This window comes from Patagioenas fasciata, chromosome 7 (assembly GCF_037038585.1).
Source record: "Patagioenas fasciata isolate bPatFas1 chromosome 7, bPatFas1.hap1, whole genome shotgun sequence".
Taxonomy (NCBI): Eukaryota; Metazoa; Chordata; class Aves; order Columbiformes; family Columbidae; genus Patagioenas; species Patagioenas fasciata.
In genome coordinates, this window is record NC_092526.1 from 37,001,748 (window position 1) to 37,028,765 (window position 27,018).

The following is a 27,018-nucleotide window of genomic DNA, read 5'->3' on the forward strand; positions in this document are numbered from 1 at the left end:
AGCTGGCTGACCACTTGTTTCTAAAAACGCTGCCTTGATAGAGCAGGAAAACTGTGAGTAACTTCCAGTCTTTGGATAGAAGGATCAGGAAACCTACTGACCAGCAGCCCTCCTGACAAGCAGTTAAACTTTGACTGATCACGCATTGCCCTCATGATCATATTAATGTGATGTATCCAAAGGGATTTCAACTCCTATTGTAGGCCCCGCTGCCTTTCATCTTCTCTGTCTTCCTGCTGAATCAGGAACAACGTAACCCAGTGCACGTGTGTTGTGTCTTCCCGCTGCCCAAGGCTCTCAAAGCCGTTGCAACATTAGCTTGTCTGCAGCCCTCAAATTTGCCCCCCACCTCACTCATACAGAGTATAATGGTTTCTTAGGATTTATATTGCTACCCAGCCGAACAGTAGCACGAAGATATACAGAGAAGAACGTTTTAATTACCTTTATTCATGACTTTGATTTGTATGAAAAGCCTTTGTTCTAGCAATCACCTAAAATAATTGTACCAACACCCCTTTGGCATGTGTTTGGATACCGTTCCACTGCTGGAGATAGTCTCTGCCTTCTCCTCTTGCTTGCCAGTGTCACCCCAGCTTTCCGGGGCTGCTGCTCTCCAGGCTCCTCTGCTGTTAGTGTGAAAAACAGCATTTGTTTTGTTGGTTTAAATCATAAGTACTTTGAGGGCAGGGCCCGTCTTTTACGTGTGTACATGTGGGTATGCATTTTTATACTAATGTGAGACACACAGCTAGGAGCTGCAGTAGGCAAAGCCACAGCTTTCTGTCCTGTGATAGCTTAGAGAAGTGTTTTTGCAAGTCCACAGGGGTGAACAGCGATGCTGGGGCTATTCAGAGACACAACTTGCTTTGAATCTCTGAATACAAGCATTTTCCTGGTGTTGTCACCAAGCAGCGTAACCCAGTATATTGCAGGTACAGCAGTGGGCAGATAACTGTAGGAGCACAGCCCCACGTCTGGAATCCTTTTGGGATGGGTTCCTTGACCCGTTTAGGAAGAGAAAGCTGCATTGCACCCTCCATCAATTGATTCACCAGGTTGCCATTGCCAGTCACCTTTCACCCTCAGTTTTGGACAATGAAACAATGTCTTGCACTACAAAGAATTTTAATTAGAAAACAGACCTTGCTCTTCATGTGTGCTGTAGGAAGAAGCTTGATGCTCTGTTTCGTTGTTGGTTTTGTTTTTTATTTTTTGTTTTTGTTTTTTTTTTTTCAAGAGGCAGGAATGTATCTTTAAGCCTTTACAGGTACATGTTGAGGCTGTATTACGTTACAGGGATAAGTCAGTGGTGAAATTTTGGTTCCATTCCTTTGGCATAGTCTTAACTTAGCCGGTTTCATGCTGAATTTCCACGTTGCTTATGAAATGTGTTGGACTGTTCTGCAGCTCATAGTGCGTGATTTCACTGTTTTTCTGTTTTGTAAACTTAGTTTGTAAACTGAGCTGACCTTAGGAAAGGTTCGAGTCAAAGCTTAGGAGTGACCCCGACAGCGAGAACAGACATTGGACTGTGTGCAGGCTGCGGAGTCTCCGTCACTGAAAGGCTTTAGTAACAGCAACAGCTGTAAAGAATGACATGGATGTTGCTGGCTCTGCCAAGACGGCGTCTTGAGCTCTACAGCAAGTAGAAATCTTCCTTTTTGTTTGCCAGGGTAAATGGAGATGATGATTTTATTCTTATTATAATAGTTACAAACATGAACGAGAGGAGACTGCAAGGAAAAGCCATATCCTGTGCACAGCCCCGAGGTCTCTGATGAAGCAAAATGAAACAAAATTTACAGATGCTAAAAATAGTGATAACACCAATTTGATGGTGCATTTTGTCTTCCTCCTGTAATATGGTGAAATGGCCTGTAATTCACGTTGCAAAATTGGCATGCATGACTCTTTGAAGATGTCGTCTTCATTGTATGGCTGCAGTGGCTGGAGTAACAAGCCAACCCACTACTAATGTGACCAAATTAATAAACAGGCACAAATAACACCAGCTCCTCGGGGACAGCTGCCCACTCAATCTCTCTTGCTTAGGTCGTGAGCACTACAGCGTAGGAAACCTTTTGTGCCTCCTACAGACTTAAATTCACACCTGGTGCTTAGGAAGGTAATAGATTATGTTGGTTTTGTTTTTTACATTCTATAAACTGTGATTTTAAATCGGAGGTTTAACTTGTAAGTCCTTGCTGATAGTGACATTAGCACAGACTTAAGAGTTTGCAGCTCTGTTTTCAGCCTGGCATCTGAAGCTGAGCTCTTGTGGCCTGTCAGAGGTGGTTGCTGTAACATGAAAATGCTTTGGAAAATACGTATGTGTTGTGGTTTGTTTACTATCTTTGTATGCATATTTCAATCTATTAGTGCTAAATGGCTTTAAATGGCTTTTTGGATGATGATAGTGGCTTCACTGTTTTCTTTTTCTCCTGTTTATTGAATACTATCAGCTTTGGCTTTCAGATGTTCTGTAACTCTGGAGTCTGCAAGCAAAGAATTTCTTCCTTTAAAACAAAAACCAAACCCCAGCCTAGGGGAGCTAAGCTAACATCTATTAGAACGTTAGTAATGTCACTGCCTTGAACTGTGGCTTCATTTTTGTGTTGCATGCAGCAGCTTCTCTGCAGTGTTTATATTTGGGTTGAAGGGGATCTTCCTATACCAGGATGCAATAGGAACGTCATTTTTCCTCTAACATGAGCAGATGTCCTATCTGCAGTGCTGGCAATAACATTGCCTCTTCCTGTTGTTGCAGATGTTGTTAGCAGGCTGGAGCTGAAAGCGAAGAGGGGGCGCATTTCAGCCCGTGCTGTTCAATGCCGCCAGCATCAGCGCTACCTCCGCTCCTCCTTTTCCACCTTTACTCTTTAATAGGGGCCATCTCAGCTCGCAGGCAAGAAGTTGCCCTGGAACACAAATTTATTTCCTTTCTACTTTACATAGGGGAGGAGTGCTTCCAAAATATCTACTGTTCTCTGCTTTGACTTTTGCTTTCTCTAGATTCATTTACATTAAACCCAAATCACAAGCGGTGTGTTACCGTATTGAGGGAAGGGGTGCCTTAGCTGAATGTGGCACACACTTAAGTGTAAATCTCCTCGCTCCTTGGTTTCAGGGCAGACCCCTGTGTGAGCCTTCAATCAGCAATTATTGCGTTCTTTTTCATTTTCAGAGGAGGTCACTATCAAATCCTGTGACACGGTTCTATCCCTAATCTGGCAGAGTGCCATTCAGACCACAGGAAGTCCGGGAGAGAAGAATATACACTTAGCACCTTATTCCATCTTCATTATTCCCTACACCAGCAGAATTCCTTAAAGTCTCTGGAAGTTTGATCTGAATGGAAAGTATTTTGCCTGAATAGCACCCCTTATTGAGGCATTGTCACCAAGTCACAAATTCAGATGAGTGTTGTGGCTAGCAGCTTAATCTAGACTGCAAAGCTGTTTTTTCACACCAGCGCATAGAGTGCTAATCACTTCTAAAGGTCTGGCAGGATTGTCTGGCAGTGAGGGACTTGATTTGAGAGCTGGACACTGAAGGGAAAAAAACACAGTCCCTGTTCAAGAGTTTATCCAAGGATTTATTCGTTTTGGCAATAAGGGGAATATTGTATTTTAATGGTTTTCAATAGGAAACACAACCTTACTAAAGGAGAAAAGCCAGGGTTCTGCTCACCAAAAAAAAAAAGGCAAAAATCTTGTGCTTAGGAGGAAAAGGAACAAAGACAAAACTCCTATTTGTGCATAAAAGAATAACAAGAAATTAAAATTATAAATGTCAGGCAATATCCATAACTGTCAGATTATAATCTAGAAGCTTTAAACTCTCTTCTCATATACTTTTTTGTGCCTTAGTGTATGAATGCATTGTTGTACTTAAAATGACTAGTAATCCTGTATGTTATTGCTGTATAGAGACTTAGAGATAATAACTTTGGTTTTGTGTTTGGAACATTGCCAGTTCATTGGCTGCTATTATCACTTGTGATTCCATGGAGCTGCCATTGTGGGGAAGTAACTTTCCTGTTGTTTTAACCACCAGCACTTAGATGCATTTCTGTATTAATAAATATTGTTCTTTGGGGAGCTCTGGTCATTTTGAGGGGGTTCATTCAGTGTTGTCTTCTCCTTATTTCAGGTTATTGAAGGAAAGCTGGCGCCTTTCTTGGGGAAGGTGATCAAGTTTGCCACCTCTCACGTGTACAGCTGCAGCCTTTGCAGTCAAAAAGGTTTCATCTGTGAGATCTGCAACAATGGAGAAATCCTTTACCCCTTTGAGGACATTTCTACAAGCAGGTACTGTAGTGTCAGTCGCACATTTGACTCACATGTCATATCCTTGTGGATTATCAGCCTTGCGAGCTCTTATTTAGATCACTAGGGACTGGATCTCACTAATGCACATTTCTGGGCAGCTACACTAGATTACGGGTCCAGGGAGGCCACCACCAGCAACCCTGGAAATAGAAAGGAAGAGCTACTTCCCAACGCCCTGTAAGTCTCAGAAAAGCTGTTCAAAAAGGGAAGAGTTCCCAGTAGCAGCACACAGTGTAATTTATCCAAAGCTCTTCTGAGTTTGCAGTGTCCTGGAAAGCTGAAAAAGCTCTGCAGTGATCACAGACATCTTTCCTACTATCTGATGTCACTGGGCCTGTGATTGTCCATTGTCCATGGAAAACGTGGAAGCAAAATGCAGGAAACCAGAGCAGATGTGGCAACGCAGCAGCGTTTACTGCTCTTTTTCAAAAATGTTTTGGATTTTGAATAAAGGAGTTGGTGTGGGGTTTGTTTTTGTTTTCAACACAACAGAAAGACAGTATATCTGACAGCACAGCATTCCTCCATAGGTAAGTACCTCTCTGGGTGTTTCAAATACAGGCATTTTAGTTTGTTCTCCAAAGTGTTCCATTGAAGCGGAAAAAAAAAGAAGAGTCACCTTTGGAAACAATCAGGACCAGCCTGTTAAAAGGGCTTCGTTAAGAATCTGATTGCCCTGCATGCACAAAGATGTTAAATTACAAGTAACCAAGGACTACTCTTTGGGGATTTTCAGCCTGACCCGACTTTCAAAGACTGTTTGCACATTCTTCTTCCAGACTCTCATTCTAAAAAATGCATTGACAAAGCAGTGGATGTAAGCTAAACAAGGTGTGCAGCTGAGCTCTGTGAATGGTTTTCAAGAAAGAGTATATCTAGGGTGCATGGTGAAATAGGCTGAGCTAGAAAGAGAGAGACTGAGGTGACATAAAACATAAGATGTCCATTGAGACTGTATAAAAAGACGATTGAAGATGTTCCCAAAAGATTGATGAGAACGTGTAAGAGCGTTTGGGAAGACAAGTTTACGTGAAGTGTCTGTGCATTTGATTTGTCTGGGGGATTTTTTGGTCACAAAGACATTGTTACCTGTATATTGTTCAGCTGAGATCAGTCATACCTTGCAATTACAGAGTTTAAAACCTTCTGGAATCATAGTATTTGTCAGCAGTTCAATGAAAGCCAAAAGAAGCTGCGCTGCTCTAGCTCCCGTTTTTATGTGAATTAGAAACCAGGAAGGACTTTTGTTCACGTTTCACAAATGTGAAGTCATGGTTGATGTCATGCCAAAGACAGCAGTCTTCGCTAATGATTTTAATTAAAACACAGTCAGCATGAAAGGTTCTCTAATATTTCTCTTCCGTATTTTGTCAGAGGTTATTCTGCTTACTCCTTTTGTACTCCTTATCACTAAACCTTGCTTTTATCCCCAGCATTTTCCCTTTCCAGTTAGTTTTCTCATTCCATTCTCGCTCCTGTGTGCAACATGCACCTCTGTGGAACTAACCGGGTGATTTCAGCTCCATATTTTGCTCTTTTCCACCTTCAGGCTGGAGACAAGTCATGTCAACAGGGGAGCTCGCGTGTTGTGCTGTGCAGCTCCACCAGCTGCAAAGCAGTGAGGAAAAGGACCAGATAGAGGGGGTTTCTATTTGTTGCCATCTCTTGGAGACAATAGAGATTTCTGCGGTAGGTGTGCTGACCACTGCGATGGCAGGCGTAAGGTGAGGAAGGTGGCCAGAAATAGTGACCTGTGGCAGGTCACGAAAGGTTTGTATGAACACTTGCAATTATACCTGAAATTTCTGATGACACGTGCAGCTTTCCTTGTTAGTTGTCATACAGAGCTCTGAGTAAACAGCTGAGATTTGTGATTTAGTTGTGCTGTTCTGAGTCCACAGTCTGCAGTAAGAATTGACTGTGATTCCCCTTCTCCATCCTGGTCTTCTGGAATTGCTGTCTACACCATAGTATTCACATTTTGTACTCAATGCTAGACGGCCAAGTACTCTGGCTGTAACTGCCAAGTTAAGGAGGGAAGAGCAGCTGAACGCTAAAGACCACGTTTTGCCTTCTTGCTTTTGAATGTTGCTCATTCACTTCTGAACACGCTACTAATTCTATCAGCAAACTGTTAGGTTAGAAATATTTGAAAGGGAGTGCATGACAGCTTTTGCAAACTTCACTTCTCTGTTGAATGTTTGAAAAGTGAAGTCTGCTGGGGGTAGGAGGGAGAGGGCAGTGTGTGTGTTGACCTGGCATTTGTTTTTCTGGCCACCCCCCTGGCCTTTCTTGCTCTTCAGAGAGTGACAGCTGTTAGAGAGACCATTGCAATTCCAAGGTGGTTCTCAGCTGGCTGGTACCTTTCCATCTTCAGGGTGTCTTAGGTCAGATTTGAGGTGGGGAGGTTGCTTTTCTCCAAATGATTTTCAGCAGCTTCTGGAGCAATCTTCACAGGGAATTTATGAAGGATGAGTCGTCTTTAGATAGATACAGCTGAGAGGAAAGGAGGGCCCCTTTGGAGGGCTGGAGTTTCTCTTTGGTCAGGTTATTTGCTTGAGAGACATTTTTGTCAGTCCTTGAGCAAACAGAGCAAATACCTGGGTTATGCACTCCTCAGGCTTTGAATACACATATATTACATACCCTCTCTCACTAATCAGCGTGACACATTCCTTTGTTGGCAAACAGCTCCAAAACAAACACAATCAGTTCACTTAATTAGCAGGTCTGTGGGCTGTGCTTGGCAGGCGCTTTACATCCTGCTCAACAATACAGTGCAACAGTTTGCTGCATTGAATCGGAAGGGTGGGCTCACAAAGTCATAAGCTTTCTAATGATATTTCCTTTCTGTGGCTTGTCTTAGGAGGTGGCTGTTCTGCACAGAGCTTAGAGAAAGTCGTGATTCAGTAGTGAAACAGTTTCTTTAAAATTGTCCCATTTTTTTGTATGCCTCTTCCAGTCAGTTTGATTCGTCTGTCCCCTGTTTTCCTCTTTTCTGTCTTACCCATATTTATATAACATCAGCGTTCTTTGTAAATTTCACAATTTCAGCATCTTTTGGAAGGCCTTTAAATCATGAGACCTGTATTTAAAGGCTCCTGAGTTAATGACACATTTCATGGAACAAATTGCCAGCTAATGTAAACTTGCACAGCTCTGCTTTTGCTGGAGCTCTGGCAACTTAAACAACCTGAGCATCTACCTCCTGTTTTATTTCTTGGACTAAATTTGCCCTGGGCTTAAATTTAGCAAATAAACATATAAAAGTATCCTATTATATCACTAATTTTATTTTTACAAGTGTTGTGGAATACATTTAAATATCCCTGGTTATAAATTGGCTTGTTAGAGCTATCCTTGCCCATTTGCTTGCAACCAGGCAGTGCCCCTCAAGTTGTTCTGATATTGCTTGCTCTTCCTTAACGTGGTGGAAAGGTTTCGTTTCTTTCTTGTGAAATTAAAAAAAAGAAGTTAAAAGGAAGTGCCTGTATAGTGGTACTGTTGTCTATAATATGTGGCCATGTTTGTTTTATAATATGTGGCTAAATTTGTTTTATAACCTGGAAGAATTTTAACAAGTTTTAAATCTTAAGGAATACTGAGAAAAATACTATTGGAACAAGAATAGAATTTTTCATTAAAAAAGGGGTTTGTATCCAATTAGATAATTAAGTAATTACAGTTATGGTTAGGATGATTATATGCTAGCCAGTTAATGAAGTTTTGGTCTTGCCTGTGTTTCGGCATCCTAGTGCCTACTTTCACAGGCAATTTGTTGTGTTTTGCTGGTAAAGCTACTTGGTTAAGAACTATTTAGTCAGTTCCTTGCCTTTTTTGTGGTGACTATAGATGTATGTGAACCACGGAGGGTCGCTCTTTTGTGTTCATATTCATTTATCAAGACTGAACTGCTTTCGCTTTGCGAAGTTAATTTGTTCTGCAGATCACTTAAGACATGTAGACCTTTTAAGATACAAACCAGAAGACCCAAGTTTAAAATAGACATGCCACAGAACAGGCTTGACTATATCAACCAGCTTGGATGCCTCTATAATCTTTGGCCACCATCCTGATAAGAGCCATGAATGTATTTAACTTTACACATAGCAAGAAGTCTTGCTAAAGGCTCTGAGGCTGTGCTTGGCTTCATGTGATGCCAAAGTCTTTCCAAGGTTACAGCTCACTGTATTATGGGCAAAACCAACTTTGAGCAGTTGGGAGAATATTAAAGATAGATATTAGATGGAGAGACTAAAATAGTAGAGACACACACAGTATAGAGCATTTCCAGAAAATAACTTGTCACGGCTCGAAAGCATCACTCAAAGTACATAATTTTCCCTCTTGCTTTGATTAGTTTATTTTACGCTAGTCAGCCTTTCCTCAAGCCCAGTTCTCCTGAGCTGTGCTACTAGTTTAGTACTTAATTTTTGAAAGAGCTTAGCTTATCACATGTTGATAGTTGGTTCAAAGCACCCTGAAGTGATCTGCTCTGCACTTTCTTTAAAGAAACTGAGGCACCTAAGTAGATGCTAAGTTCTCTTGATAATTTAATTTCATCTGGATCTGTCAAAACTGGTCAAGATCTTCTGGCCCAAATCTTCTGATTTTTGTCTGTGCAGGGTAACGTTATCTAGAATGCATGAAAAGAAAGAGATAAAACATACTGGCTTTTTCATCAGGTATTGTATTTGGAGCTGATTAACTTTAGGGTTGCTTTTACCTGGCTCATGACAGACTGGTGTTAAGTAGAACATTCAGCGTAAAGGCAGAAATTCCAGAATTACCTTAAGAATCTTGTTGGTTGTATACTTACCTTATTGTTTTAAATGTTAAGCTCCTTTTTCCATCTTGGGTCCGGGTAGGTGTGTCTTCAGCACTATGGCAGAGCTGTGAAGTCCAGCTGCCCTTTGCCTTTGTCTTTTATTAAAAGCAACAATCCTGGTTTAATCACAGGCTTCCAAGACTTGAGATTTACAGTAAAATGCAAAATTGTGGAGTCACGCAGTCAAATGATGACGGTCGAGGGGCAGTGTGTTAAAGTATTGCATGACTCTGCTTTCAGGTCTTCAACCACTGCTTTGTGAATACAGGGCATTAATAATAGGAGAGGTAGAGGGGCCAAGCCCAGTGCATGGTGTGGCAGCTGGCAGAGGGATATATATCTGAAGATGTAAACACCTGAATCTGCAGCATCTCAAGTGTCTCCAGGTAGTGGATCTGCCATGTGTAGGGTTTTTCCCCTTTCCAAAGTGACAGATCTCTGCTAACTGAAGTGTAATTGGGTCAGTTTCAGATTAAACGTTTTAATACTGATTTTAGTGTCCCTTTACTGATTTCTTCTGAACTGCTGTGTACAGGCCACGTCACTCGGCTTGGGATCTCTGAACTTAGACAACTTGCAAAGTGTGGTACCAAGCTGGACAGTCAGTCTTTAGTTCTCCTGCTGGATGCAAGTATGGGAATATACGTAGATAAGCATAGCATAAACACCTGCAGTCACAGCTGGGGGGTAGCTGAGGACACGCTTCCCTCCTTAATCAGGAGCGACAGGGCGCTGTGAAGAAGGGTCTGGGAGCTGCAGGGTCCCTTTACTCCTGCTTGACCGGTGCGGTATCTCAGCCTGCGTACGGAACTGTCACAGGTGGTTAAATCAAGCTGTTCTTCTTGTTTAGCCATGGCCTGTAACAAATTGTTCTGTAGCACCCAAAACAAAGGCCTGTTCTGTGATTTCTCTGGGTCTAGCTATAGAGGAGGTGACACTGAGGGGGAGGCTGGTGGAGCACTGGTGGTTTTCTGTCCCCTCCGGTGAACCGCCCGCTTTTCCCCTTGTTTGTGCAGCTTTAGTGTCCCTGACAACTTTGCATGTCTGTTGGATGCAGTCGACTTTGGCAGTGGGTGCTGGCATGACAAGACAAGGGGCAAGAGACAGCGCGGACGAGGAAGCACCCAGTGGCAAGCCCTGAGTGTCCGAGCCAGGGCAGGGGCTTTTCCATTCATCCTCCCCCTCAGTCCAACCCTCAGTCACCGCCAGCACACAAGCTGGGCCGATGGTTGGCAGTTACAGTTATTTCGGCTGTTTCTGTACCCTCTGGGGCCAGCCCAGGACCCAGCCTTGCCGTTATGAAGGAGGAGTGTCTTCGAGTTCTGCTGGCATATCAAGGGTAACCCCCATCTGATGAGTAGGTATATGGAAAGGAAAACTGTGATTATGCTTTGAATCACCACTGGCTCCCTGAACACTGAATTAGTCATTTAGAGTGAATTTCAGACATTGTAACAGTTTGACAGGCTGGGTAGGATGGGCTCTGCTCTTTTTTCATTTGGCTTTTTTTCCTTCTCAGAGGCAAAATTTTTTCAAAAGCAAGTCTGAAGGATTAGCAGTTTTTCCGTATGGTGTTGAGAAAAACCCCCGGTGTCTAGTAAAGACAGTAAGTGTGTCATACAAGGCATTATCCTTACAAGCTCCTTATAGGGACAAATCAGTGTCGCATCAGTGCCAACTTTCTTCCATTCATTTACTGCATGGGCGTCCCTCCCTAGGCAGGCTCCTTGCATTGGTTCCTAGGCAACTGGAATAATATTGCTGCACGTGTGTGTCAGGCATTGATTGCCTTTGGGGCTTTTTTTGTGTTTTAAGTGAACACAGGCTAGCCCGTTCTCTTTGTGTTTCGCTAAAGTCTCGGTGAGTTTTGAAGGGCACATCTGTGATATTCACAGCTGAGCAGTTCAGAAATACTTGCAGACAGGCACATGTGCTTAGCAGGGGATGCTGATCATGCTGGAATCCTAGGCCAGGCTTACTTCAGCTACTCCGGTTTGCTCTTTGGGGGTTTTTAATAGCCAAGTTACAGGGGGCTTAGTATTTTCAATGCTTGGTGAATGTGTAGCATCATCTAAAGCAAACGCAATCAACAACACCATTTTTCCATGAGTTTATTCTGCATGGGGAAGAAAGAAAAATAACCTGAAAAGTTCTAGGCAATGAAGGGTTCAGCCCTAAATAAAATCCTTACTGAAGTTCCTTTCAAGGGATTACCTGAGCAAATGTGTGCAAGGTCTGGCACAGAGGAAGTGGGTTTTTAAACCACAAAATGAAAGTTAATTTATAAAATTACAAGAGAAAGGATGGCGGGTGAATATGGTGCTGCAGCGAGCTCTTTGACCTTCGCAGCTCTTCTAGGAACTCCTGGCTGCCCTTGAGCAAGTCAGTTCACCTCTGATTTCCCTTCCCCTTTGTGAAGTGGGTAGGACAATATATCCATCATCCCCTGCTTGTTCCTTCCAGGGACGATCGGCACAGCCCTGAGCTGCTTTGATTCCCTGCTTGGTGTGTGGCAGCCAGACAGGTCCAGCCCATGTGCGCGGGACGGACGCTGCCCTAACAAACCTTGCTAGTCCCGGCAGCTTCGCCCCATCACAGTGATGCTGGTCAGCCTGACAACCTGTAACGTTCCTAGGAAACAAACACAACTGTCTGTCAGATGACATCACTTGATCATCCCTGTTTTATTTTGCCTGCTTGAGGTGCAAGGTCTTTGAGGCCTCTTTGTGTTGCACCCCCTTCTTTGAGCACCTGATCTTACTCATGGGCACCTAAATCGTGGTGTAGTACGGAGGGGAAATACAAGTATAATCAATTGGTTGTGCAGAATCTAGAATTGATGGAGCCATAAGCCTGTGAAGTAGACGTGGGAAGCATGAAATCGATTTACCAGAATTTACAATTTGTCAAATATTCATAGAATCATAGAATCGTTTTGGTTGGAAGAGACCCTTAAGATCATCAAGTCCAACCATGACCTAAATCTAGCACTAAACCATGTCCCTAAGAACCTCATGTACAAGTGTTTTAAATACCTCCAGGGATGGTGACTCAACCATTTCCCTGGGCAGACTGATATATCTGTATATATAGATGTATTGATATGTTGAGATATATATATTTCAAATGCCCAGACTTAATGGGAGATAGCTAACATTGTCATTTCTTCAGCATACGAGGAATGATTTTGTGCTTTTAGTGTAGAAAGGCTTTTCCTTGTAACTAGTAATGATAATAATAATAAGCGCATTATGTCTGTCTGGCTGTGGAGAGCTTTGCCCTTTTTCCCTTATACTTTTCAATGCAGTACAAATTATTTAGAGGATTGAATAATTCTCTGCATTTCTGTTACTCTGCTGTTCAAACAAGTAAAACATCCTGAAAACATAAAACACCCCCTATAGTCTCAACAGAAATTGAGTTGGTCAGGAAAGAGGTAAAAAAGAGAGAAAAGACCGAACCAGAGAAGCAGCTATTCCAGATGCCTTCTTAGTTGGTATGAAAAAAACACGCAACGTTCACCAATTCTTCAAATAATGTTTGAAAAATAGCAAGACGTTAATGTGCAGTATTGCAGTATCATTCATTAAAGAAGGAAACATTGAAGGCCTGAATGGCTATGGACTCATTAGCTTTTTATAGAAGTCTCACAGAAGATGCAGGGACTTTTTGGCCTCTATCCAAAGTTGGGATTCTGAAATAGTACCTGAATTGCGATTTACCTGGGGCAACAACAAGGATTAAGGGAATTAAGGGAAAGATAACTAAGTGATAACACGAGCTTTTTAGAGACTGCAAAATGTAATTTTTTGTCCAGAGAAATAAAAGTGGTTTAGAATACGGAGGCTCGTAAACAACAGCAAACTGTGAAACTCACATGTGGAGATAAAATTAGATGTCAGGATTAAATAAGAAGGAATTGACTTATAGTATTCTAAGAAGGAATATCATTTTAGTGGAGGTTTTGGTACCACTGGATGGTCAATCAGTTGACATTTCCAAAGTCAGTTAAGACTGACTGTATTTGATGGGATGAAAAGCAAAGCTGCAGATGGCTTGAGGTGGTACAGCTCTGTCGCTTTAAACGGAGCAACTTACCCTTTGTGAGAAAAGTTTGTTAGTTTGGTTTTTTTTTCCACTGAGCTTATTCCTGAAACATGAATTCATATTAATTTGCTTTCTCTGCTGATGGCCTTGGACTGGGGAGAGCAGATGTGCTGTCTCCTCTCTCATCCTGCTGCATCCATTTCAGCAGCAATTTCTGATACGTTTTGTCACCTCCGTGCGTACGGTGGAGAAATATTGAACAAGCGTAGGGAGTGGCGATGTGAGAGCACAAAATTACACTCTTCATCAATCATTACGCTCTAGCAACTTCCAGGGCACTGTAAATTGCTGACTAACAAGGGAGAATTAGCTTGATAAAATCACCATTAGTGCCAGTTCAGAATGATGTCAAGTTTTATAGACGCTGCTGTCGTCTCTGTCTCTCCCTCATCCATTAGTGTATCTGTTCGTAGAGATCCCAATCCAGCAACGCACATAAGCACATCCCTAATTGTAGGCAGATCAGTAATCCCAAGGAAATGGCTGGGATATGAGTCCTAAGCATGTGTTTATGTTCTTCACTGGATCAGGGCCATAACACGCTCTGAGCTCAGAAATGATTAATATCTCTGAGCCAGTTTCTTGATTCAAAACCAGATTTAGACTCGCTAGCTGGACTTAGAAACGTGACAGTCAAGTTTTACTGCAAGAGAGGATAGTAGTTAGTAGATACGTGGCATTAGTGTCTTCTTCCTTTTCTGACTTGTTATTTGAGTTTTATCAGTTTATGCTAGCTAGAAATGTGCCTCTCTGAACTTCTACGTGGCCTTCTCAAAGCCTTGCAGTTACTAAAATGTAGACCATGTTGGACTTATGCACAAAACTTAAAGTGCAGCCAGATGAGGAGCAGTTCTTTAAAAGTTACAGGTGAGTTACAGATGCAGTTAATGTAGCTAATAGATTGTACCAGATTATGGACTTCTCCCAGGATTGCCAGACTGCATGCCAGATACTGCAGTTTGCCTTATGGTTTCCCAGTGTTTGTGGTTTGTTTCTTCATGTTTTCAATTTTTCTTTGCAGTCTTGAAGACAAGAACCTTGTTTCTAAGAGGGAAAACAAAACAAAACAAAACACGCACAAAAAAAGCTCAAAGCAAACAAGAAAAACCACTAAAGAGATAACAGTGGACACTTAGATACTTATACAGTCATTTGACTAACGTAGCTGTGAAAAAGGAAAAGTGCGAGGCATTTCAAGACTTCCCACAGAATCACTGGGGTGACCAGTGCCCTTCATTTGTGTTTCAAAATTGCTCTGAAGTTTCATGTTTTGTTGCTTTCATTATTTGATTATCCAGCTGGAATCTAAGAGTTTGTACCTCTGCCACTGTCATCCTTCTATTTTTTTCATTTAGTTACAAAGCTGTAGTGACTGAACTCGTCCCTACAGATAGTTATTTGCATTGAAAGGCTGAGAATGTCCAGCTGTTCAGTTGTAGCCCACTCCATGATCACCAGATGTTCTGTTGCTCCACAGCCATCGGGAACTGGGGCTTGATCTGCTGTGACATTACCTCCATTGTCTCAGAGTGCCCCAAAAGTAATCCAGTCATCTTGCTTGAGCAGTTGATTTGTTTGAAGTCATAATATCATGTTTGAGAACAGAATAGCACAGCTTTGAATGCCAGAAGCTATATTGTGTTGATCTAGTCCAATCTTCCACAGGATACAGAGCAGAAATTATCGCCTACCTCTGTTTCATTTTTGTAGAATGACTTCTTGTACTGCTGTTGAAGTGGACTGTACATTACTCTTTCCAGAACAGCTCACCACTGGAACTTCAATGAGGAAAATGTCATATCTTGGCTGTTGCAAATGCTGAAATATATCTCAATGAAAATGAATCTTGCTACTCTTCATTTACAAACCAAAGCAGCAAATCAGTTTTTCATAAAACAATATTGATGTCTATTCTGTGATAGACAGGAATACTAGTTAATAAGAAGATAAGTTGGACTTGATGATCCTGAGGGTCTCTTCCAACTGAAATGATTCTATGAGTCTATAAGTATTAATCCTTCTAAAAAATTCTGTCTGTGAAGCAGAAGTGCTGGGACAGTTTCTCAGCAACTGCAAATGTCTGCAAGTGAACTTATTTTGATGGTGTTGAGTGGCTTCCCACCAGCAGAAGTGTGGGCAAGCCGGTTTCTTTTACAGCTCCGCTCTTCTGAAACATAGTGCTCTTTGAGCTACCAGAACTGTTTGAAGGAATGTCCGCTGCCCACAATCCATGTGAAGTCCATTGCATGCTCTGGTCCTATTTTGTCATTCAGTTTTGACACTGATTTGTGTTTGCAGGTGTGAAAGCTGTGGTGCTGTCTTCCACTCTGAGTGCAAAGTGAAGGCGGTACCATGCCCCAGGTGCGTGCGTAAAGAATTGCAGAAGAAGCAGAAATCCTTCTGGAGGCAACTGAATATGGACGAAAACTTTGAAGAGTCTTGCAACATGTTTGAGTTGTCATATCAGAACACTTGAGTTCCAGCTGCCAGCTCAAGCAACTTCTCAGCTTAGCCAGGCAGAAATCTTTTTGCAAAATAATATCTGACCTTCTTCATCTGTGAATAGCAGCTGCCAAAGTGGCCGTAAAGCCTTGTTGGCTTTGAAATACCAATGCCTAAATTGCATCTTGCATTGAAGTCTAGCTGCTGGCTCTCATACAATATGTGGTTTACTTGAAATGCTTTAGGTCCAGCTAATTAAGCACCCAACTTTTTCTTTTCCACCTCTGGAGAAGACTTTTCCTCGAGGCAGAAAATATTTGCTTCCATGGCCATGTTATTTTTTATGTTGTTCATTTAGAATTGATGAATCATCTACTTATTTATGTGTATTATTTATTTCTTATTAGCCTTGGCAGAGCTTCTGGTGAGGTGTTTCACAGAACCCAATAGGGCAGGAATTGTTTTAAACCCACCTGCTCCTGATGTGGACACGTCATTCCATTTCCTCATGTTTCCAGAGAGCTTTTTTTAAAGGATTAATGCATTTACATGTCACTACTCTCTGAGGAAAGAAAAGTCTCTCCCATCAAACCTTAATCAGGGTGCTTAAAACATAAGATGCTGAATAATTCCTTCAGCGATGTTTATACATTTATAACCACTTCAGCGAACTCTTTCGTACAGAGATAAGCAGGGGACTTGCTACTGGTTTTGTTCAGGCTGGGTCACTGAAGTCCATTGAGTTTTATGCTGGTTATTCTTGATGTTTGTGAGGCCACATCCTCATCTCCAGTAACATGAGTTTGGTTCTGACCTCCTGCTGGTCTCAACGTTTCAAAATATTTTTAAGTGTCCGCATTGGTTTTGGTTTTATTTTGTGAAGTTTACTTTAAATGTGTCTTTAACGTGAACCTGTTAGACTGATAGTCAGGGAAGTCATCTTACCCACATTAGTCAGAAAATACCTCCAATACTGTGAAACACTAATTTGCTGTGCTCATGTGCAATTTGTGTCCTGCGTTCTCTGTGAGCTCTAAGGGATTTTTTACTTGTGTTGTCACTTAAGTGGTGGAAAGTGAAGTTCCTCAAGGTATGGTTCTGCTCCACACACCTGGAACCCAGGGAAGTATTAAACACAGTGAATTACATATTTCATGAAAGGGGACTACGTGATGGATTTAACTGGGGAGCCGTGTGTTGTCACTGACCGTATGTTTGATTCATTGTGGCTTCACCTCCAGTGGGCACCGGGAGATCCTGCTCCCTCCAGTCCACATTCTCAACTCTTTCTCCAGACCCTGCAGTAATGTATGACATCCATATGAAAACTTTTGCATATATATACACATCTATATACAGAAAGCAAATATGGTTTCAGGAGAAAAAAGCCAGTCGCATGCATGTGTATGTTTCCTCTCTTCTCACATAGGTTTGTGAAAATGCAGAATACTGATCTTTGCTTCCTTATATAATCTGCAGGCTGTTGTATTCAAGGCAGAAAGCAGTTGTGATCATTGAAGCACCTCACTAATTGCTGAAGTATTTTAAATAAATGAACAGGGTATGTCATGCCTACATTAAAAGGTAGAAAGCTGCAACAAATTGCCTTGTACTGGAGCATAAGTAGTTAGCTTTTCCAGCCTCCAGTCAAAGAAAGTAGCCTAATCTGAGCTTTCTCAAATTTGAGTGCAACTACTATATATATAGACGCATGTTTATATCTGTGTATGTTAGACAACCAGTGCCTTTCTTTTCCAGAAGTCCTTTTTACAGCTGGATTCTTTGGAAGGGAGTGAGGGTTTTTCCATGTTCTTGGCAAAGTAGCTTAGGGATTCCCATATTTAATAAAGCTAGTGAATCACGTACCTTTGTCACTGACATTAATACTTCCCCCACACAGGGATGTCTCTGCCTCCGCTCACTGTTCCTCATGTGGACGGAGTTGCTTTTGGCCATCATCCTTAAAGGTGGAATGTTCCTTATAAGTCCATTCCCACGTGGAGAATTCCCTGCAGGTTCACAAATGCAAACACTGGGGAAGGATTGTGGAATTAGTCATGCAAACAGGTACTGGCTGAATAAACAATACGCTCCCACATTTTGCAGCATATGTCACTACGACTAGTCCTGTGGCAAAGCCAGTAGCTCTGTAACTGTCTGAATCTGGCAGATACTATTTTGAGTTAGCTCTAGACATAATGGTGGGGCATTAAAGAAAAAAAGATGGTGTCTTTCATATCGTCATGCTCTAGTATTTAAGACACCTTACAGCACTGGTTTGCTGTCCAGCTCAGTTTAGAGAAAGCTGCTTGTGTGTGCTGTCAAAAACCCTGTGGAGTCAAGGAATTAAGATTCAGACATTGCAAATGATGAGTTACTTTGGCAGGTGTCCTGATTGCCCAAGTACCAGTTGTGTGGGTGGCTAGGTATGCTAGTTGAATTCTGGAATAACAATATAGACAGCATTGGAGTTATTCTGGGTTTGTACGGATATTATAGGACAGTTTCTTTGCTAATTGAGATTTACGGAATAAAGAGTATGATGTCAGTGAAACTGCTGGAATTAGTCACAGATCCAGAACTACTGCCATTACTAACAGCAGAGAGCAAAAGCGTGCTGGTAGCACCCAAAGCTTTATGTGAGGATACTGTACAATATAGATCCGATTAATTTCTTTAAAATCCGATGTTGTCATAAACAAGCCAGTTCCTAAAATGGAAAAGTAATATATCTTCTCACGATAGCTATAGGAGCAGACTGTAATGTGGAAGATGCTTTCCTCTCAGGGATGCCTAGCTCCTATCCAAAAAGAGTTACTCCATATGAATCAGTAAGAGAAGGTCTTCTGTCACTGCCTTTTGTAAGCATGACAAAAGGCTTGATCCTGCCCTCAGAAGGTGCCGGTGCAGTAGGGACCAGGGCCTTTCCAGACTGCACAACTCACCCCCCACACACACATGGGTGAAATTACGTATTAGTACGTATTGGTACTTCTACTACTTATCCTACCCACACATGAAGTAAATTTGAACAGCAGCATTTCCTTGTGAATCAAGAATAAAACATACTGTTTGTCTCCACAGAGAAGGTGCTTTTGTAGCTGACAGAGGAGGAATTAATTGATCTGTACATCCAGTTACTGCTTTTGCTTGTACAGAACTTATAATCAGTGTAGAAATAGGGCGCTTCACTGCAATGGACTATAGCCAGGCCCTCTGCAACTACTTAAAAACTTCCCATCTTTAGTTAGTCTGAGATTATTTTAATCTAGGACACTGTAGAGATCCTTATTCAAGTCTTTTTTCCTATTTATCCTGACCCTCTAACTTTCCTTTAATGAGGAGAAGGACCTACCTAGGGGATGCAAACCGCAGCTGTTTTTTATATTATCAACCTATAAAAAGAGAAATTTGGATCTTTCTATTACTTTTCTTTGACTGTCTTAGGTGATGGAAAATGATGGTTTCGTGATGTGACACAATGTCCTGGCTGGCACATACCCATATGAGCTCATTGCTGGGATGATGGGAATTAGCACTTGTGAGGGTTTCCTGCCTAAGTGAGAAAAGGTACTTTTTGTTGAGGAATTTAAGTTTTTCACAATACTCCGCAGGCTCTGATGGCCCTGTTAGGAGTGAATTGTCAGGGTTCCTCTAGAGCTCTCTTGTCCAGGCTTTTTTTAATATCAGGATACTGTGAGTGCTATAATGGTTTGATGATAATGTCCTGAAAGACTTAAAAAATGAGCAGAGGGTGTTTGTTTACAATGAAATGGGGAAGCTGCACAGTTTTATTTTGCTTTTTCCCCCTGTAGCAATAGAAGCCACCAAGTCTCCTGGGCTTCCCAAGGTCACAGCCTGGATTGCGGTTGACTGTTGATCCGTATAAAAGAAATGTAATCGAATAATCATTATAATCTCTCTTGTTTTCTGCTGCTCAGCTGCAAGCCGGTCTCATCTCTCACTGTCCCTGTCGTTGCTCACAGTGCTGAGCCTACAGCTGGACTTTGAGCTTCATAGCTCATTGTGTTGCTTTTGAAGCAGTTGAGTCTGATCATTCTTTCTCCCTGTAATTTGCCTTCCCATTTTCCCTTCCCAGTAGGAGTGCCTTATAGTACTGTGTATTAGCATCTCTCTTCCTGTTTTGGATTTCCTGATTGAATCTGCTGTTCGATTAACTTGTAGGCTTAAACTGAAACTCTCCCGTGGCTGCACATGCTCTTTTGCAGGGGCAGCTGAGTAAATCAGTTTGCTTGTTCTGCCCATCTGAAGTGAGCTCTGCAGGCTGCATATACCAGCTCTGAAGACACCAAGCTGCATGGAAACCCCTCACTTTTGCTCAATTTGGTGCCTTAAATTTTCAAGAGTGAAGAATTTTGTCAGGAATGCTCTGCCACGATGCAGCATGTTTGGCACTGGAGCTTGAAACCCTTGCTCATGACAGTTCCCAGGAGTGATGACCATAAAATTTGATATTACCTATGCTTTGAGAGAGAAATATGAGAAGGGATAGCATGGGTATGGCATTGTTTTTTGTTACCCGTATTTTGGAGACTAACTGGGCTTCTCTTCAGCCAGAAATGTGGTTGTGCTTATGCGAGACCTTCAGGAGCTGCGCACCTATAATCTTGGCAAGCACTGGGCATCACACAGGACCAGGTCACGTGCAGTTTGGCCCCTTCTGGAACAGCTCAGATGATCACGTTCAAAGTCCTTTACTTGAAAACCCTGGTGCGCACACACTGGCTTGGGTGGTGTCTTGAAATGCCAATTTCATCTGAATTCCTTAGCGTGGTCATTAATCCAGATGACAAAAATGCCACTTGTGGGCAGCATCAGAGAAATCCAGGCCTGAGAAGCTATCAGCTCTCTAGGACCAAAATGTATTAGGCCTTGTCTATGTGCACAAACATCAGTGGCTCATTTATTTATTCATGTCGAATCCACACGTTAAACCAATATAAAATCTTGAATACACAGTGTTGTTTTGGTGGAAAAAGGATTTGTTTCAGTTTTGCTTATGCACTTGTCTACAAAGTCTATCTTGCTTAAACTACAGTGTGTTTTCAGACTGATTTTAAATGGCATTGACACCTGTGATATCAGGTTAGCTTATACCAGTCCCTTCTATACTTGAGCTAAGCAAAAGTAAGAATTCACGAGCAAAACGGATTGCAATGGATTTTAGCATCACTGGCAGTGCACTCTGAGTTTTTAGAAAACCCTTACATGTGTGTGCTACTCTGGTAACTTATTTGCAACATCCTTATGTGTGTTTCATTGTTCTTGTGGTTTTTGTTTGTTTGGTTGTGTTTTTTTTTTACTTTTGACAAGGATTTTTTAAAATTATCTGCAACTACTAAGCAACAGTTAATTTATTATTGATGTATAATGATGTTATAATTTAAGTTCAGTGAGTTGAATTGCTTGTTGACACTTGAGCAGGGTTTATTTGGGTTGACTTGTGACAGCATCAGAGCACCAGTCCCTCCTGTATAAAGGCAACTCTCAATAAACACTAAAAAAAAAAGTTATTTGTTCTTTTTAATTTGCCTTCTGGGGAATAGGACAAGTTTTGAAAGAGTGCTGGTTTACTTAAAAATGCTAATCTCTTGGTGAAAGTCTTCCAAATCTAAGCAGATTATGATACTGTTACTGGGTCTGAGCCAGGAGGTGTCTGGAAATACTGTCAATGACTGCATCAGGCTTTGTGGGTTTGGATTCCCAGTTAAATCTCTTAAGTTTTTTGAAAGTTTTACATTTTTTGAAAAGTCTTAAGTTTTTGGAAGAGTTTCAAGTTTTTGGAAAGCCACAAATGCCTGGACTTTTAGTGGTGCTGAGCCTCAGCAGGTCCCAGCGCAGGTTATTGAGAGCTGTCCTGAGCTGCTGGAGGCACAAGGAGGCAGCTCCCCACGGTGTGGCTGTCATCTTGGCCTCTGCCTTAAGGGACCAGGCTCAGGGCCTTGAATGCTGAGCAAGGGAGGCATCTCCCAGCTGGACAGAAGGGACCACCGAAGGGGTGGGAGGGCAGGTTTTTGCCCATGTTGTGAGGGCTCTTCACCAGACAGAGGCAGGAGCAGACGTGATTCCTGCTTCTCTGGGCTGCTTCTTCCAGTGCACCAGATGAGGAGCTTCTGCACCTCCCTAGAGCTGTGGATTTGGTGACTGTAAGGACTGAAGAGCTGAGCTGTGGTGGAGCTCATGGGCCTAAACGTCCAGCCTGAGGGTGCCCAAAGAAATCCACGCCAAGCCCCGTGCTCTCATGGTCTTTAAGAAGGATGTATCCCCTCCCTCCTGCCCCTCCTCAGAAGGACCAGAAGTCCACCGGGAATGTCAATCCTCTCTCCTGCAGGAACCTTTGGACTTCATCCCTGTGATGAAACTGGCTACAAGCAGCAAGTTAATATTTGACTGAGACCACACAAGCTGCGCGAGAAAACCATGTGCAAGACCTTCTCTTCTTCCTTATTTACTTTACAAGGTGAGCAAATTCCGTTATGATGTCTCCTTCCCCTTTCACTGCCACCTCCCCTCCTCACTTCACACTATGAGAGATGGTGGATAAAAGCATCAACACAGAGACTGTGGGGTCTAGAGAGCCCTGGGGGGAACACTTCTGTTGGGTTTTTTTTTCCTGTCCTCTTGTGGCTGTATTCACACGGCTTTTTCTCTCCTCCTTATCCCTTTCCAGCCTCCCTGTTGTGCTGTGTTACAGTGCATAAACCATCACTAAAATAGCTGCCGAAAGTACATACTCCAGTAGCTGTCATGGGCAACTTGGGGTTGAAGTTTCAAGCAATGTTTCTTTTGGCTTCAGTCAGGAGCTAAAGTGGTGGCATTTTCTGCCTGTGGTACATTGGCATTATGTGAAAGCCGTGCCCTGCAATGAAGCCCAGCTTTGCCAATCAAAGCTTACATTGGCTGCCCTGTGCTGAACTCCTGCGTGCACACCCCCAAAAGCCATGCTTTTTGGGTTGTTCTGTTAACCATTTATGTTCATTTATCCGCTCATCTTTAACGCAGCAGGCCACAGAAAATACCAGTCAGACTGTGAACTGCAGTGTGCCCTCCAGGTCCCTTGGAAACCAGTAGCAAAATGGCATTTGTTTCTGATGCTGAGCAAGAGGGACAGAGCGGCACTCACAGCGTATCCACCTGTCTGGTTCTCTTCACGGTTGATGCTCCTCATGCTGGTGGGACAAGTCAGTGTTTTATAACCATATAAGCTCGTGTTTGGGAATCTTAGATCACTGGCAAATCTCATAACCCCTTAGATCCAAGAGCCAGTCTGCTGGATTTTGTTCTTTCATGTTCTCATTGCATGTTAAATGCTTTACCATAGTTCGAGCCAGGAGAGTTCATCATGCCCTGTGGCCAAGTCCCTTGAGTGGTATTATAGTTCATATCACGCCAAGCTCCAGCTCTTAAGGGTCAGGACATTTTTTAAAAGATACCCTTCATAGCTCTTAACAGTATTTGATTTTGGTTTTCTAAAAGGTGGTAGAACTGGAATGCAGCTCTTCTTCTGGGAATAAGTGACAGTTTCCACGAGTTTCTGAAGTCCTGAGGACACTGTCTAAAACAAATCAAATGGTACAAGCTCCTTTTGCAGAACTGTGCTCCAGCCTCGAGGAAACAGTTTTTCTTTCACCTTTTCCATAACATGTGTGATACAATCCTGATTACAGTACAGTAACAGATTAACCCAAATGGAGTTAGCTCCCTCCTCCTTTCCTTAGGGATGGAGGAGGACCTTCCAGCTCTGAAGCTTACCATACCTTTTCAGTGAAAAAGCATGCTGAAGACAAACGAAAATATTCTGTGGGTGTGAGTACAAAGCTCTGAACAGTCTTTTTAAAATAGCTCTGGTTTAACTAAATTCTCTCCAAAATAGTGGTCCCATCTAGAGGCCTGAGTATTACTGCTATGAGAAGGTGGTGAAAAGCATCTCAGATAATCAGGTGTCACAAGTAAAACCAGACAAAGTATCCAAGGCAAGCAGGAATAAATTCCAACCATTGTAAGCATAGACAAATATAAAACTTGGCACTGAGGCTGTAAAACATGCTAAAAAGTCAATCTGCTGTTTATAGTAGGTGACTTTTGATTTTCTATACTTGAGTTTGAGGCATTAACCTTGGGTATTAAAAATGAAGTTGTGAGGCTTGTCTGGAAAATGAGAAGTCAGATAAGAGCTTGTGTTAAGGGATGAACTTTCATTAACTTGGAAGTTCCCAGGTCTTTATAAAGTTGGTACAATATGATGTATTTACAGGTAAGAAGGAATTGTTAGTAAAGTATTCTTCAAGAAGAAGAAAGTGCAGGTTACTGAATCTGTGTAAGAAAGTAATAGATGTAATCGATGTGCATGGAGCAGTTCAGTCCAAAGTACTTTCATAGCACTGAAGGTTATAAATTAATCTCATTTGTGACCGGCACTGCAGGCAGGTACCTATAGTGCAGCCACTAAGTTATGAAACATGATGAGTGTCTCTCCACTGAATTGTGCCTTGCCCTGCAAGTAATCCCACTGATTTCTGAAAGCAGGGGGTACAGACTCCTGCTGGAGCAAGGTTAGGCTGGAAAAACTGAGAACGTTGAACCATTTTGTCATCAGACATTGGCATGCAATTGCTTGTGACACTGATGGGTGTTGTTTGTTGTGTACATATCACAAAATGTCCTGTTCTGGCTTGGACTTTGCACTTCTGGGAAGTACTCGTTTCTGATTTAACAGACAGCATGATTGATCCTTTAAGCAGATACAAGTTCTGCTGACTCCAGTGAAAGCTGCAGTTTGAAAGTTTGCAGTTTGCTCCAGACATGAGCTGTAGCAGTGTATGAAACTGGCAGATTGCCAGCAAAATGCATGTTCATCTAGCACAGAGTTAACCCTGGGTGTTAACAGGTAAAAGGGAGCAAAAGTATAATAAAATATAGGTCTCCACTGTAAGTACTTACACAGTATTGACATTGTTAGCTGTGCTTAGAGATTTATGTCAAGTGTTACTGCACTGTCATAAAACAATAAAGTACTTCTGCAAAGGACTTAGGGCAAAGGGGAGGCAGAGAAGTTTCACTCTATAAGGCCCTCCTCCAGCACCCGTGGTAATCCACAGTACGCTTGCCCTCCACGCGTTGGCTCCAGAACCAGACTTTGCAGCTGAGTTCAGTGTTTATATGTAGTGAACCAAACTGAAATGCCAGTCCTGATCAGTCAGAGCACCAGGGAGTTTAGATCCAGGCACAGTGCCTGTCTGTCCGTGGGTCTGCAGCTCCAGTTTGTCCTCCCTGCTCATTTCCTCTGCTCTTCATGGGGTTGTGGCAAGATTTCTCCTCCAAGCCATGCTGATACACGGGACCTTGTCTTGCTCTGCCACTAGATGTGCTTCCTATGTAGTTGTGCCCTGCTTAGAGATCACTGTATTGAAAGGTATTTATTTTCCTGCTTCTTTCCAGATGCAGGAGGTAATTCTCTTCCATCATAGTGTTTAGCACAAGTGTTCCCCACCATAGCAGTCTGACAGCTGTCCTGCAAGGGATGGGAGAGTCACCTGCTTCCTGACCTTGCTTCTCAAAAATCAGCCAGCTTCAAAAAAGAGAAGCATCTCTGTCAAGAAGGGATGTTTCAGAGCTTTTCATAAACCTGAGTGTTGCTGCCAGCCTGGCTTGCCTTGCTTTTCCTGTTAGGAACCAGAGCGTTCCAAAGCTGCTGGTCTTCACTGTTCTCTGGGGGAGCTGATCTGGGCTGTTGGATGCTCAAGCATCTTACCCAACATCTCTCAACTGTCTGAATTAATTTTGGGCCTAGGCAACTGGATGAGGCTTCCATACTTCTTTCTCAGAAGCACTGCCCATGACATTTCCTGTCCCAGATTTTAACTTAAAAGCTAATGTGATCTGTCCCTCATTCATCAGATACATCACCCTCCAGACTGCAGGGCTGACTTCACACTGGGGCAGCTCTCAGAGTCCATAGGCTCACTCCAGCCACATCTTAGTTTGAGACTGGGTTGGTCCCTTCCTCTGAGTCCTGGGCAGGGTCACAGTACAATAAACAACCCCAGTCCCGTGGCACCTGATGTCCCTTTCATTTCCCTTGTCCTCAGCTCAGCTGGCCCTGAAGATGTGACCCAGGTGCATCCCCCTACTCCCAACAGCACCACAGGCTCCTGCTCCACAGGACCACCACCACCCCAGCAGAGCACTGTGGGACACCCTGTCCTTGTGTCCCACTGTCCTCCTGCAAACAAAAGGGGGTTTTAAGCTCAGTTTGGTCAGAGGTGTGCGCTCTCCTCACATGTGTACCCAGAGCAGAGTGCTGCAGCACCAGCATCACCTTGGCTTTGTGTGTGATCTTTTCCCATGAATATCTCAGTGGTGTCCTCATCACGTGAGCTCTTCAGCCTCTGGGATGGTGAGACAACCTGGGAGACTGAGATGAGCTTTTTAGTTTGCACATCTACTCTGCATAGCCACCCATTAAAATTATTCACTTTATGCTTCTCCATAGGAATTTGGGAGGGACCTTGCAGCAAACTTCTTGGGAAGCGCACGCAGGAGACGCTAAGTAGAGCATGTCTCTCCCTCCGCACACTCCTCTGCTTTTTGTTGACTACCCTCACTGGTTGGAAAAGACCCATGTCCCCCCCACGGCCCCCTCTTCCTCCCCAGCCGCACAATTGTCACCGCCAATTAGTGCATTGTTCGGGCACACAATGGCGCGGTGGCCACTGGAATGGGCTGCTTTTGTGCGTCTCCAGTCGGCCGTAGGGGCAGTCAAGATTCATTTAGGGCCTTACACAACATGGACAGAAAATACTATCAGAAAAGCAAAAGGGGGGAAGAAAAAGGGAGAGAGAGAGAGGTAGCAAGAGTGGGAGGGGGGACAAGTCTGCTATTCAGAGCTTAGCCCAGCCGCATGAAAGGCCCAAGAAGCAGTGCCACATTGAAGACGCCCCTTGGAACACAAAAAGGAACCAGGGCTTAATAGTAATTAGTGGGCAAACTGCAAAGAGCACCGTGGCTCTCCAGTGAATTGTTCCTGCACTTACTGCCACTGCTGCCCCTTCCCCCTTCCCTCTGGATCCGGCCAGGAGGGGAGCAGCTCGGGGATGGGAATTGGCAGCCCTCCTTTACCCACCACGCTCGGGGGGGGCCCATCCAGCTCTTCTTTGTGGCAGGTAAATTGGATTTCATTCTCTAAAGCTTGTAGCCAATTACAGGAGGTACTTGGCAGCCAGAGGAAGGCACAGGGGGATATTTTTGGGATCAGCCCTGTGCCCGTGTCAAGGACCTTTAAAGCAG

The 27,018-nt window shown here is 43.0% G+C and overlaps 1 protein-coding gene and 1 long non-coding RNA gene across 4 annotated transcripts in view; both read left to right on the forward strand.

Moving 5' to 3' along the window:
* Positions 1 to 18,277, forward strand: part of PLEKHM3 (pleckstrin homology domain containing M3) — an 81,729-nt gene extending 63,452 nt beyond the window's left edge. For both annotated transcript variants that reach the window (XM_065841114.2, XM_071811434.1), the window contains 2 exons: positions 4,156 to 4,313; positions 15,568 to 18,277. In XM_065841114.2, the coding sequence (XP_065697186.1) occupies positions 4,156 to 4,313; positions 15,568 to 15,745 (336 nt within the window). In that variant the 3' untranslated portion in view covers positions 15,746 to 18,277. The remainder of the gene's footprint in view (positions 1 to 4,155; positions 4,314 to 15,567) is intronic.
* Positions 18,278 to 22,065: 3,788 nt separating this feature from the next.
* Positions 22,066 to 27,018, forward strand: part of LOC139828462 (uncharacterized) — a 31,103-nt gene continuing 26,150 nt past the window's right edge. Inside the window, exon 1 of one of the 2 annotated variants that reach the window (XR_011740094.1) lies at positions 22,066 to 22,192. This is a non-coding gene — a long non-coding RNA (uncharacterized lncRNA). Of the gene's footprint in view, positions 22,193 to 26,702; positions 26,895 to 27,018 lie in introns of those variants that run through there. The other variant, XR_011740095.1, reaches the window with a different exon arrangement.